This window comes from Parasteatoda tepidariorum, chromosome 11 (genome assembly GCF_982258835.1).
Source record: "Parasteatoda tepidariorum strain Cologne lab strain chromosome 11, Ptep-v5.0, whole genome shotgun sequence".
In the NCBI taxonomy this organism is placed as follows: domain Eukaryota; kingdom Metazoa; phylum Arthropoda; class Arachnida; order Araneae; family Theridiidae; genus Parasteatoda; species Parasteatoda tepidariorum.
The window spans coordinates 73,416,780-73,429,764 of NC_141765.1; the positions used below are offsets into that span (position 1 = coordinate 73,416,780).

At 25.4% G+C, this 12,985-nt stretch overlaps 1 protein-coding gene across 7 annotated transcripts in view; it reads right to left on the minus strand.

Moving 5' to 3' along the window:
- The window catches only part of LOC107450996 (uncharacterized), an 87,720-nt gene that overhangs the window by 46,271 nt on the left and 28,464 nt on the right, over positions 1–12,985 (minus strand). For 4 of the 7 annotated variants that reach the window (XM_071187358.2, XM_071187359.2, XM_043038867.3 and 1 more), the window contains exons 4-7: positions 9,728–9,826; positions 5,237–5,374; positions 1,460–1,677; positions 384–554 (exon numbers count right to left, since the gene is read on the minus strand). In XM_071187358.2, coding sequence (XP_071043459.1) covers positions 384–554; positions 1,460–1,677; positions 5,237–5,374; positions 9,728–9,826 — 626 coding nt within the window. Of the gene's footprint in view, positions 1–383; positions 555–1,459; positions 1,678–5,236; positions 5,375–9,727; positions 9,830–12,985 lie in introns of all 7 variants that reach the window. The other 3 variants (XM_043038863.3, XM_043038865.3, XM_043038862.3) reach the window with 1 other exon arrangement.

Genomic DNA, 12,985 nt, shown 5'->3' on the forward strand with positions numbered 1-12,985 from the left:
CGCATAATTGAAAGCATCACACATCGCTGTTTGTGCTGTATTGCTTCTAGAGGCAATCATATTCCATATTAAAGGTACTTTTTCTATTGCAAACCGATACTTCCAATTTGTTTATTTTATACATGTGCTAATTTCTATACTACTATTAATGTCTGATAATTTCTTTTTATGTTGTTTAATACCTTACTATGTGTTGTATATTGTGGGTAAGTTTCATAAAATTCCATGTGTAATTTCTTGAGTTATCGCGATTTTTGTGAATTTTCCTTAATTTATGATAACCAGTGTAATTAGTTTTAAATATTAAAAAAATATATTTTTGTGTTTGATAAGTTTCATTGAAGCGATGTCATGAATTTTCAAGAAAAACTGTTTGTACGTACTTCTAAATCTTTGCATATTTTCTTTTTATTATTTTGAGGTTTAGGATCAAAAGGAGGTAATGTTTTAACTAAAAGGTCAGCAGCTTCAGCTAATCTCTGGATTTGGCTTTCAACTAAAACTGGTGTAAGAGACGTTGGCGAACCAGGTGCAGGAGGATATTCTCCCAATGCCTAAAAAAGAACATTATTTAAATTAGCTCTTAATATTTTTTAAATATCAAATAGGAAACTTTTAATCAAAATAATAAAATTTATCATATTATAATAAAATTTCATCGAGCTTAATATTATAATAAAAAATTGAATTTAGATATACATGGTGATCCATGAAGACCACCTCAATGTGCTAGTTTTGAACCCTTATCAATAATGAACACAAACATATATACATTGGGAGTTGAAAAAAAAATAATAAGGCGAAGAAGCTATCGAAATCTGACAAATTAGAGATAAAGAAGGTTAATGTAATACGTATCAAAACAGGTTTAATTAGTGGTTAAAACTTGAAGGTGTTTCTCAAAAGCATTTCTAAATTCCTTTGTTTCACCTGTAATTAAACCTGTCTTGTTGTTTATTACATCCTCCTTCCTAAACTCTGATTTATCTGATTTCGATAGCATTCCCCCCCCCCGGCTTAAATATTAATTTGCGACCCCCAATGTATATATATTTTGTTTTTATTTTTTGATAAGGATTCCAAAATTGCATATTAAAAGTGGTCTTTATGGATTTACGGAACACTTTGTAACAATAAATTCTATAATTTTTACGAAACAAACCTTGAAATTTAACAACTAATTTAACAACTAATAATTTTAAAACTTTACATATATATATATATAATAATCAACATTTATCAATTTCTATCTCATATAAGTGAATAGAATACTTTTTGATTTCATCAAGAAAAAAAAAAAAGATTGATTTTTACGAATTATATGAGAAAATTTTATGCTAATGTTTATGTAATGAGAAATATGAAATACTAAAGTTACAAAAATGATTACTAAAATTATTAATTAAAATGGATACATTCTGAAAGTATGAAGTATAAAATAATTAATTATTTGAACTACCTGTTGAAATGATGTTGGTTGAGGAGATGAAGCTTCTTTAGCACCGGGAGATGGTGATGATTGACTATTACTATTACTTAAAATAGGCATAGGTGGGCTTGGTTGCATAGGTGCCACAGGAGATGGTTGAGAAAGGTTCAAAGGTCTAACTACTGGAGGACTAACTGGATAAGGACTTTGAGGGACAGATGACGGCAATAAAGGCGTTTGAAACATTGCTGGAAGAGAACCCATAAACTCATGAATATAACATTTTATTCAAGACACAGCAAATTTTCTTTTTTCTAATCAAAGCAAAGAAGCTATCCCATACAATTTAAGAGTAAGTTTTTTTCTCACTTAGATGATTTCGGCAAGTAATATTTATATCTTTATTCAAATCACCTAATTCATGTCACCTAAAACTTCTTCAAATTCACCTAAAATCATGTGGATTTTAATAATATCATGATGCGATCTCAATTTTGCTCCAATTGTATGTATACTCTAAAAACTATCTTAGAGTCTTACTCTCTGAACAATGAGCATATAATACCGTTATATTATAGATTAAATGTACTAGTGCCATAATTTCCATTAAGTTACTAGTGCCATAATTTCCTGTTTCCTGTTTCTTCCATACTTTGATATTAAAAATCTGTCAAAAATAAGGTATGTTTATTCAGAGTAAGTATGCTTTTGTATCGGTTTTGTAACATAATTAGTGCGTAGCATGCCAATTAATACTTAGTATTAATTAATTGGATTATTTAAGATTAATTTTAACTTGCTTCAAATTTAAGTTATCACATTTGAATGTTTTTCAGTCTATAATCGATAGAACAATTTAAAATTAAAAAAATAATAATAATAGTAACAACTTTATTTAACTCAGTTGAAAAGTTAAATAAAAAGATATGAATTTTATGCATCATATTTGTAATAGTTTTCCAGTATATTCTCTAAAGAATTTTCTTTTCGCAAGACGTTAGCAAATACACCATTTAAACTTAGTATTTGTTAATATTTTCCAGAGGATTCGAATCTATCCATTATAAAAGCATGCTTAACGGCTCTGCGAAGTTGGTATATATTTTTTATTCGATTACTAGTGATTTAATAAATATCTATCACTTAAAAATATTGATTAGCTTAAAATCAAAAATAATGAAAAATTAAGCATAACAAGTTTAGCTTTTTAAAGTATGTTTACAGTTTGGTAAATAAAATTATCAAATAATAAAATCAATAACTATTTATTAATATTTAAAAAAAGATAATAATAATAAGTTCAGGCATTTTACCGCCCTTTAGCCTAATACCCCCCTGAGTCCCACATTCCCAGTTCTACCCTGGATTGAATGTAAAGTTCATTTAGTTGCTGTTATACTAGTTCAAGTTTAACGAAATTAACTGCTTACTAGAACGGTATCAGCTTAATTTAAACCTTCGGCAAAATATATAAAACCACAATTATTATTATTTATGGAACATTAAAATGTGTATTAAACTTATAATAAAAAAATTTTTTGTTTCATTATCAATAAAACACAATTGACGATATTAATAATTATTAATTTTAATTAACAATTTTAAATAATGATCATATAAAAAATGGATGGTTTCCTTATTGCATTAATTAAATTAGTAAGAAATTAATTTATCACATGGATTGGGCAGTTAAGGTTAAAAGATTTTATAGGTTGTTAAGTTGAAGAAAAAAAAATTAGAATAGAAAAAATTAACATAGACAATTGCAAAGTAAACTTTCTTTTGTTTTTAATCAAAAATTCAAATATTTTTTCTTGAAAAAATGAAAGAATTTATGCTTATCAGGGTTACGTTTAAATTTTCATTTTATTTCAGCTTCAAAAACATGACGTATAACAATTTACCTACCCAGGATTTCGAACAATAATATTTTAGAAAACAAAAATTTATTATCTTTACTACTTTTCCTCTATTCATTTTTACACGCTTCGTTAATTTAAAAGAAAAATAAATAAATTAAAAAATGAAAAAAAAGACAAATTTTGTCTTCTGTTAAAAAAATATGTAAATAAAAGCTTCTGTAAATAAAAGCGAAAAAAAAATGGCATCGTATGAGAAGAAATAGAGTTTTAAGAAGAGGAGTAAAAAATATATAATCCTGTTTATTCGAATTGAACACTTTTACTGAAAAAAATGGACGAGATTTCATGGAAGCATTAGACTCTATTAAATAATAAAGACAGAATGAAAACTTAATGGTTTATGATGAAAAATTGCGATATGAAGTGAGATAAAGGAATTACATTTAAAGCTCCCGAAAGACGTAACTCGCTATTTCTAAGAGTTGCCATTAAGACAGAGTAGAAAATTTTAGGTAAAGAGAAACAAAGTAAAGAGAAACAATGTAAAAATGAAACAAATTGAAAACATTGCTTATGATGAAAAATTCACGATATGACGTGAGATAATGAAATTACGTCTAAGTCGCCCTGACAGACGTAACTCTTCTTTTCTATGTGTTACCGTTAAATGAGAGTAGAAAATTTTAGGTAAAGAGAAACAATGTAAAAAAAAGCAAGGTAAAAAAGAAACAATGTAAAAAGGAAACAAAATGAAAATTTCTTTTTATATGATGAAAAATTCGCGATATGACGTGAGATAAGGGAATTACATCTAAGTCGCCCGACAGACGTAATTCTTTTTTTCTATGAGTGACCGTAAAATGAGAGTAGAAAATTTTAGGTAAAGAGAAACAAAGTAAAAATGAAACAAAGTAAAAAGAAACAATGTAAAAAAGAAGCAAAATGAAAATTTCTTTTTATATGATGAAAAATTCGCAATATGACGTGAGATAATGGAATTACATCTAAGTCACCCGAAAGACGTAACTCTTTTGTTTCCTATCAGTTACCGTTAAAACAGAGTAGAAAATTTTTGATAAAGATAATTGTTTTTTTAGATATTGGAGAAAAAAAATTTTCTTATAGAGATTAGGAATGAAAGCGAAACTAAAAAAATAACTTATTTAAAAATAATTTTATAAAATCAAACTAGTTTTAAATACAAGCGATTTTAAAATTAATGATATACATCGAGAGAAAAATTATTAAAATATTATTTGTTAAATCATTATCAGTGGTCGGGAAAAATACATTATTTTTTCAGTTTACTATAACTACAATTACTCTGTTACAAATGTAGTTAACTATAACTATTTTTTTAAATGTGGTGATTACAAACTACTTTCGAAATGTGTTCACAATTTCACTACTTTAAGAAATCGAACTTTGCTGGAAGAATTAATTGAATTGATAGGTAATTGAATAAAAAAAAAACGCAATGGATATATTTTAACTGCATAAGAAGACTTCACTTTTTCCAAACATAATTTTTTTTAAGAATTAGTAAATTACGAATATTATAATACCGTATCCTATCTAATAGTATAATGCTCTATGTTTGAATTAAATTGGAAAGGTTTACTATTGCGTAACTTAAAATAGCTGTACTAATTAAGCATAGTTTAATTTTGATATCAATCAAAATCTAAAAAATTAATACAATTTTAAAAAGTTATAAGATATAATAAAATAAAAAACTATTCAGCTCTTTTTTATATATTTAAATTCAATTAACAGCCTAAAGTCACATTAATTTTAAACAACCTTTAGACTTCTTCTAAATATAAATTTTGACGTCTCTCAGTCAAATTTTTTCTCTAAATTCAATTTTATTGAAATAAGTGGCATAAATTAATGAAATATTTTATTCTAAACACATTTAGAGAAAGATATGGATAGAACTTACCTGGGTTGTTGACCCATTCCTGCAAGGCTTTCTGTAACCTGCGAACGTGCAAAGGTTTGCTAGCCATTCCCACCAATGCCATAATTTCTAAAAACTCTTCTTCCCCAGCTTCACAAAGTTGCTGCACGTCATCACCACCTGAAACATGCAAGCAGCTTACCTCAACAACAGTCACGAAATGGGACAATCGTGGACACTCTTTTTTAGAAATGTGCTAACTTAAAAACAATAAATATAAGTTATTTAATTTTTATTAAATTTCAAAAATACTAGTGCCGAAAATTTGAAACTAAAATATCGATATAAAACAGTTTATTCATTTTTAGAACGTTATCCAATTTTCTTCTTTTTTATATTATTATTTAAAAATAGCACAAATGTGTTTAAAATGTTTTGTTTTTTTTTTTTTGAAAATTTCTGAAAATAGATTGACTTGGTTTTGATGATGCTATAAGACGAATTTTTTAAGTGCTGACAGAAAAAAATAATCTGAACAAATGTTTCTTTCTTGTTTTTGCTTAAGTTTCAACAAGACAAATCAATGCAACGAATATATTTGATAAATTCGGAAAAGAAAGAAAAATAATTACAGAAGTACAATTCAGAGATTTATAAACACCATTTCAATTTTTTTTAAGGATTGTTTCATTATTGTAAACATAGATTAAATTAAAAAACCTATATCAAAATCTGAAGTTCTTAAAAATAAATGTAACAGAAGAAAATTGTTAGAGCTGGCAAAAATTTACCAAATTTTTGTTTCTCTAACCCTAAGATGTGAACATCTTCGGGTTTCGCTAAATGATAAGAGCGAAATTAGATACATAGACAAATATGTAAGGGAAAAAACAGAAAGAAAACGCAGGTGAAAGACAGCTTACATAAAAAGATATAAGTAAGATTAATCAATAGACGGCTGTTCAATTCTAGTCACAACAATGATGACGTCATATTGAAAGAAAAATTCTGTTTCACAAACGCAATCGGTTTGAAAAACATATACTATTTTTTCATGCACTGTTAGAAATTTTGGCGCGTGTTGACATAGTATGCTTTGAAAGTTTACTAGTAATATTACCAGGGTGCTATTTTGTATCATATTAGAGAGATTTTGCATATTATTTTGTATCTCTTAGCTACACTGTTATTTATAGGAAAATTTTCACATACGTGCATGTTCTATCCTTAATCTGAATTATAGCTCTAACTGGAATGGGTTTATTCAGATTGCTGTTAATTTGCCCCATTCAAGGTACCTAATTTATGGTTTAATGTTGAATTTATTTTTCTAGCAGCATAAGGAGTCATCAACAATTTACTAAATATATTTTATAGAAAAACTTTAATACTTGAAGAAGGATAGGATATTTAAAACAACATCAGTATACTTTTATTAGATAGATAACAATAAAATCCATAAATATGAGTCATAAATAGCAAAATCAGAAAATAATGTTTTTTGATTGCAAAAAAACATAACAAGTTATATTTCTCCAAGCAAATTTATAATGAATTTTAATTATTTCTAGATGTGTGAGTTTAAAAAAAACAGCTATATATATATATATATATATATATATATATATATATATATATATATATATATATATATATATATATATATATATATATATATATATATATATATATATATATATATATATATATATATATATATATACTTCAGACTTATAAATCACATTTCCCAAAACAAATGCAAAAACTAAATTGAAGATCGTATCTCTTTTACTTAAATAGTTTAATTTCCTTTGCTTATATAAAAAGAAGTGTATTTTAAGATAATGCTTTATGTAACTACACCAAAGAACAGTTATAGAGAAAGTTATAGAAGGAAATAAATAAGAAAAAGTAACAATCACATAACAGTTACAAGAAAATTAAATTTAATAAATAACTTTCCACTTACTATCAGGTTTGGAGAGAATTGTTTTAACTATACAGATCTGAATTTACAGCGGAAATAAGTTCAGGGCGCATATTTTATTTCTTGTCAAAATTAATTATAAAAATTTGCAAAAATAACGAAAAAATTTTTAATTTGAAAACTTGTTAAAGTTTTAGTTAAGTAAATTTTCTTTATCATCTAATGTGACAATAAATTATTACTTTAGTTGTACAGTTTATTTCCCAGAAAAAGATGCAATTATGTAGCTACTTAAGATATAATTCGCTTTAAAACAAGTCAAATATTTTTTTTTCTGAAAAGAAGCGCTTTCCTCAAATTTTAAGAATGCTATTAAAACTAATATTAATAATATCATCAATATAATCTTATGAATAAAATATTACTGGCAAATGAAGGGGAAGGGTATGAGCAATACTTGAATAAGAGATTAAAATTTTATTATTTTAATTTTTTGTAAATTAAAGAAAAAGAACTCTTAGAAAAATTTCAAATTTTGAACTAAAATAAAATTCAGTGAAAAAAAGAGGGAACCACAGAAACAGAACAAAAATGCTTTTATTTTAGTTTAATCTTAAAAATAGATTATAACAATGAATATTGTTACGTAAGCATAAGAATTGTTGAAAATTCCAAGATTAATAAAAAGATATTTATGTAATATTTGAACAGACTCCAGGTGGCAAAAAAATTTTAAAAAATCCATTTAAAGCAATTCATTTTTGAGCAAATCGATACAGACCCATTAATCCAGATAAATAATACTTAATTTATGCGGGTCATTAGCACAGAATAATATTTGTCTCTTTCACTAATCCAAATAAATGAATATAAAATGAATTAAAAATAAAAATACCGAAATAAAGTAGAATTCTTTCTTATTTTGGATAGAATTTAAAAAAAATATAAAACAAATACGTTTACCCGAAAATTGACAATATCAAGTGTTAAATCGATTTCAAATCGCTAACGATGACAACTTAAGCCAGAAAATTACAATTTTGAATGATAAAAATACCAACCAACAAAGGATCAGAATTACAAAAGTTAAAAATGTCAGTCATAATTTTGAAATCTTAGAGTGTCATTTCTCAAATTCTTCAAAATTCTGATATTAAAATTGTGAGTTAATATAGTTTCCTATTTCCTCAATTTAGTCTACAATATTAAAAGGATACTATGCCTCAACAAATAAATAAAGTTGTCATCAAAAGTCGCTGTTTTTAAACTCTTAGAAAAATATTTTAAAAATTTGATTTCGCACGTTTTATTGCATACATATTAGAAGAAGCTTTAAATTTTCTGATGAAAAAATCAGAAATTAACAATAAGGTATGAATTAAAATAAACATGTAGTAAACAAATAATAAATACTAAAATACTGTGTACTTCAAACAATTTCAGTTTAACAGTTTATTTTTCAAACTGTAGTATAAAAAAATTAACACTTTAAACCAGCATTTCCTGAACTCTGGGGTATGAATCAATTTTTGAGACAAACAATATTTGTGTGCATGGGTTATAACTTGTAAGTATATTATATTGAAAAATGTAACAAATTTTTTATACAAATAAATATTATTCCACGAGATAAACGAGCAACAAAAAATATAAGAGTTACTTGAAATACATAATTTCAGTTTTTATTGAAATAAAAAAAGACATAATTTTAATAATTAATCTCAATTTGTTTTCAATGCCTTATATCTTTAAAAGGGTTATAATCATTATTCATTTTAAAATTTTAATAATTGTTTGATGTTATCTATGAGTAATTTCATGCACATCATTTAATAACATTAATTTTATTTATAAAGTACGTATGAATCAGTTTTTGAGACAAACTATATTTGTGAGTATGGATTATAACTTGTAAGTATATTACATTGAAAAATGTAAAAAAAAATTTATACAAATAAATATTATTCCACGAGATGAACGAGAAACAAAAATATGAGAATTACTTGAAATAAATAATTTCAGTTTCTATTGAAATAAAAAGAGACATAATTTTAATAATTAATTTCAATTTGTTTCCAATGCATCATAATTTTAAAAGGGTTATAATCATTATGCATTTTAAAATTTTAATAATTGTTTGATGTTATCTATGAGTAATTTCATGTATATCATTTCATAATATTAATTTTATTTATAAAGTACGTGTATAACTAACTACTAAAAAAATTAAATTCTAAGATAAATAAATAAAAAATTTGGAAACTGCAGTATCCATCCAATATGCCTTAAAAATTTATATTTGCTTAATTTCTTTCATTAATTATTTTAAAATATTCTGGAGGAGAGGAAATGATGTTATATTATAATGATCATTAGCATTATTTTGTTTTCTTTTCTACTTTTGCGTTATAAGGAATAAACATGAACAAACTTATAATGTTATCCAAAAGTAATGACTGTTAGTTTATCTTTCGAAAAGCATTGGTATACAATTCCACTATTTGACCAAAACCATAAATAAAACAATAATATATTCAAGTAATAAATGAAATAAAACTTTTTTATAATGACAGACATTTAAAGCTGAAAGAAAATAAGAGACTTACCTTGGCAAATGAAAGTGTCATAGTACGACAGTAAATTGGCTCTTTGTAGCACTCTATATAGTTGAAGCTCAGATTCGTTTGTAGGTTGTGATGTCATAGCTACTACCAAAAAGAATTATTACCACAACAATTATGGAAGCATATTTTTTGCATTTAAAATTCATCGCAACCAGAAAAATTCCATGCAACATAATGCATGCAATATAATGCAAAACCATGCAACATAATGCAAAAGGGTTGACTTTTCGAGAATTTTTGGGATACACCATTGTCATATTTTATAATCTGAGCATTCAAAGTAACGCACATATTTTTTTTTTAAATTAAAATTAAATTGTATAGTTTTCAAAATGAAATATTTATTTTCAAATATTTTTCATAATTATTTTTCAAATAATAAAAAATAAAATATTTCCCCCCAAATGATTATTTTTTAAAAAACAAGAAGAAAAAAATACCAAAAACATTAAGGCAATGGAAAAATACTGAAAAAGGGTTTCAGGTATTATGGGAAGTATTACAATTGTATTTTAGATTATTAGTAAGCAAAATCAAGAAGTATATTTTAAAAGCCGAAAAAAAAAATCAACATCATTTAAACTTAAAAAAATTATAATAAATCTAAGAAATCATAAAATTATACTTTCTTAAAAAAATGGAAAAAAGGTAAGTAAATAAAGTTAAAGACGATTTTTTTTTCGAAAAAAAAAAGAATATTATATTACAGAACTGAAATGATTTAAAAACATTTTATGTTTTGGCTTGCAATAAGAAATAATACACTATAAGACTATACACTTAATGGGGAGTAAAAATGAAAAAAATTATTACTTAACTCAAAGAGTGAAAATTTTTTTAAAGAATTGAGTTACACTAAATGCAGGCGCAAGACCATATAAATTTCAAAATAATTAGCGCTTAGTTTTTTTTACCAAAACGAATGCAATTCCGTAACAATTTTTTCTAAGACTTTTTTAGCTTCAACGCGCTTAGTTACTATTAAAAACTATTCTAAGAATTTGTAAGTAAACTTTTTTAGCTATGACGCCTATTTTCTGACAAAAGCTGAATTATCTCTAACGCAGCGGTTAATTAAGTCGAATAAAACGTACCAATTATGACTACCAAAAAAAATATCTCTAAATAAAAAATGTCTATGAAACGCAAAAGTGAAAGAGCGTGTTGAGCAACGAAATCTGTGTCATGAGACGAAAGGGTGAAGAGCGTTAAAATACAGAACGAGCTCTTCAAGAAAAGGTGTTTTTTCTTTTCTTTTTTGTGAACAAATGTACAGCAACGTCAACCTAAGAAAGCATAAAAAAAAGAAAAGAAAATGCATCAGTTCGCGACGAAATGGAACGAAATGAAGACGAACTCTTAAATAAAAAGAATAAGGTTTATAATGAAAAAAGTAAGTCAAAAGCTTATAGAGAAACAACATTGCTTGAAAAGTAGTTAATACTGCAAATTACAAACGTAAAATTTATTAACTTATAATAAAGGTTCTGTTAAAAGTCCCAACACTTTTTAAATTTTTCTAAAATGGAAGAATTAACTGCTTTTTTAAATAATCTACGATATAAATGTAAAGAAACAATAGTTAGTATAAGAAAGTAAATTTATTTATGAATAAAAATGCAAAATGTGCTGGAGTAATAGGGGTGATGAAACTCAAAATATTAAATCAATGAGTTGTTAATTGCAAAAGCAACGAAGTTTCACTATAATAATGAAGTTTAAATCATAGTTTAATCTTTTAGAATTCAAAACAAGTTTTGTATTGACTGTTATGAGCAATGTCCTTTGATAAGTATTGATTCAATTCAATCCATAAAAAGATACATATGTAAAGAAAGAAAAGTGTAAAATTGTGGTTGCACAACCGAGGGAGCTATTTTTTTAATAAAATTTATTCATTATTTCATCATAAATTTATAGAAAAAATTACAAAGGAAGGTTTTAACATTGGATTACATTTTTCTTATCGTTTAAATTCATTAATTTTTTTCTCATTTTAATTCTCAAATAGGATCTCAGATTTTAATATGTCAAACTAAAATTTTTGCCACGTCATTTTAGAAAAAAATCTATTTCATTGATACAGTTAACTCATATAAAAAAAGAAAAGAATTCGCAAGTTCAAAAAAATTCTTAAATACTTTGGAAAATTATTATTTATAAACACTTCATTAGTGTACAGTTAATGTATCGATTAGACACAGAGGGTTTAAGAGTTTTCATTAACACGGAACTTTGAAGAAAGAAAACAAATAATCTTAACGAGTCGGATAAAAATAATATAGATTTATTTTTAGTAAAGTTATATCTAAACACACAAAAAGTTCCTATTCTTCAACAATGTTTTGGCACTCGTTCAAAACCCTTCTTTCCTCCTTAAGTATGAAAATAAACTCATGAGATTACTTTGAAGAAAATGTTGTTAGGTAAATATTACTAATATACAGGTTGATCCAACTTTCTTTAGGCAATAACACCTAATCACAAGCAAGTACAGTGTACAAAATAAAAATAAAAATTATAAATAATAAAACGAAAATCTTAATAATTTTACTTTTGTGTTGGGATTTTCAGGAACATTCTGAGTGACGTTTCACTTTGAAATATAAAATTAAAGGTGAATAAGCAGAACGTGAAAGCAATTCTTCGAAAAAATTTGACTTTTTTTAAAAAAACATTGCTAATAATATAATATAGCAACAAAAACATAAGTTGCTTTTGAGACATGTACAATTATTTATTTTTAGTCTCAAAAATAAAGTATCGAAAATAAAGTAAAATATCTGCCTAGTAAAACATAAAGAAAATGCTTGGAAAAAGATTTTTGGGCATTAATGTGTTTTCAATATTTACAGAAATGAACTTGTTTATTCATATTATGTTTGATTATGCATATTAAGATTTATTTATTATTAATAGTTTTTGAAATAATGTCAGTTAAGTTTCCACAACATCCTGTTGTAGGCCAGGTGATTATGGGGGCTTCCACTCTAGCAACATACTCAGCATTACTCAAAATGTGCTAGTCGCCACTGAGGATCGAACCCCAGTCCTTCACAATAATTTAATTTCATAACTGAGCCATCTGATGCCATTAGTAATCGTAGTTAATATTGTTATTCCATTATCAAGACATTGTTGAATACAAGTAGCAAAATAGGAATATATGTATTTCATACACCTTTGAAAAAAACATAAGATAAAAAGAAAAAAAAAAGATAAATGACTAATTAGCATACA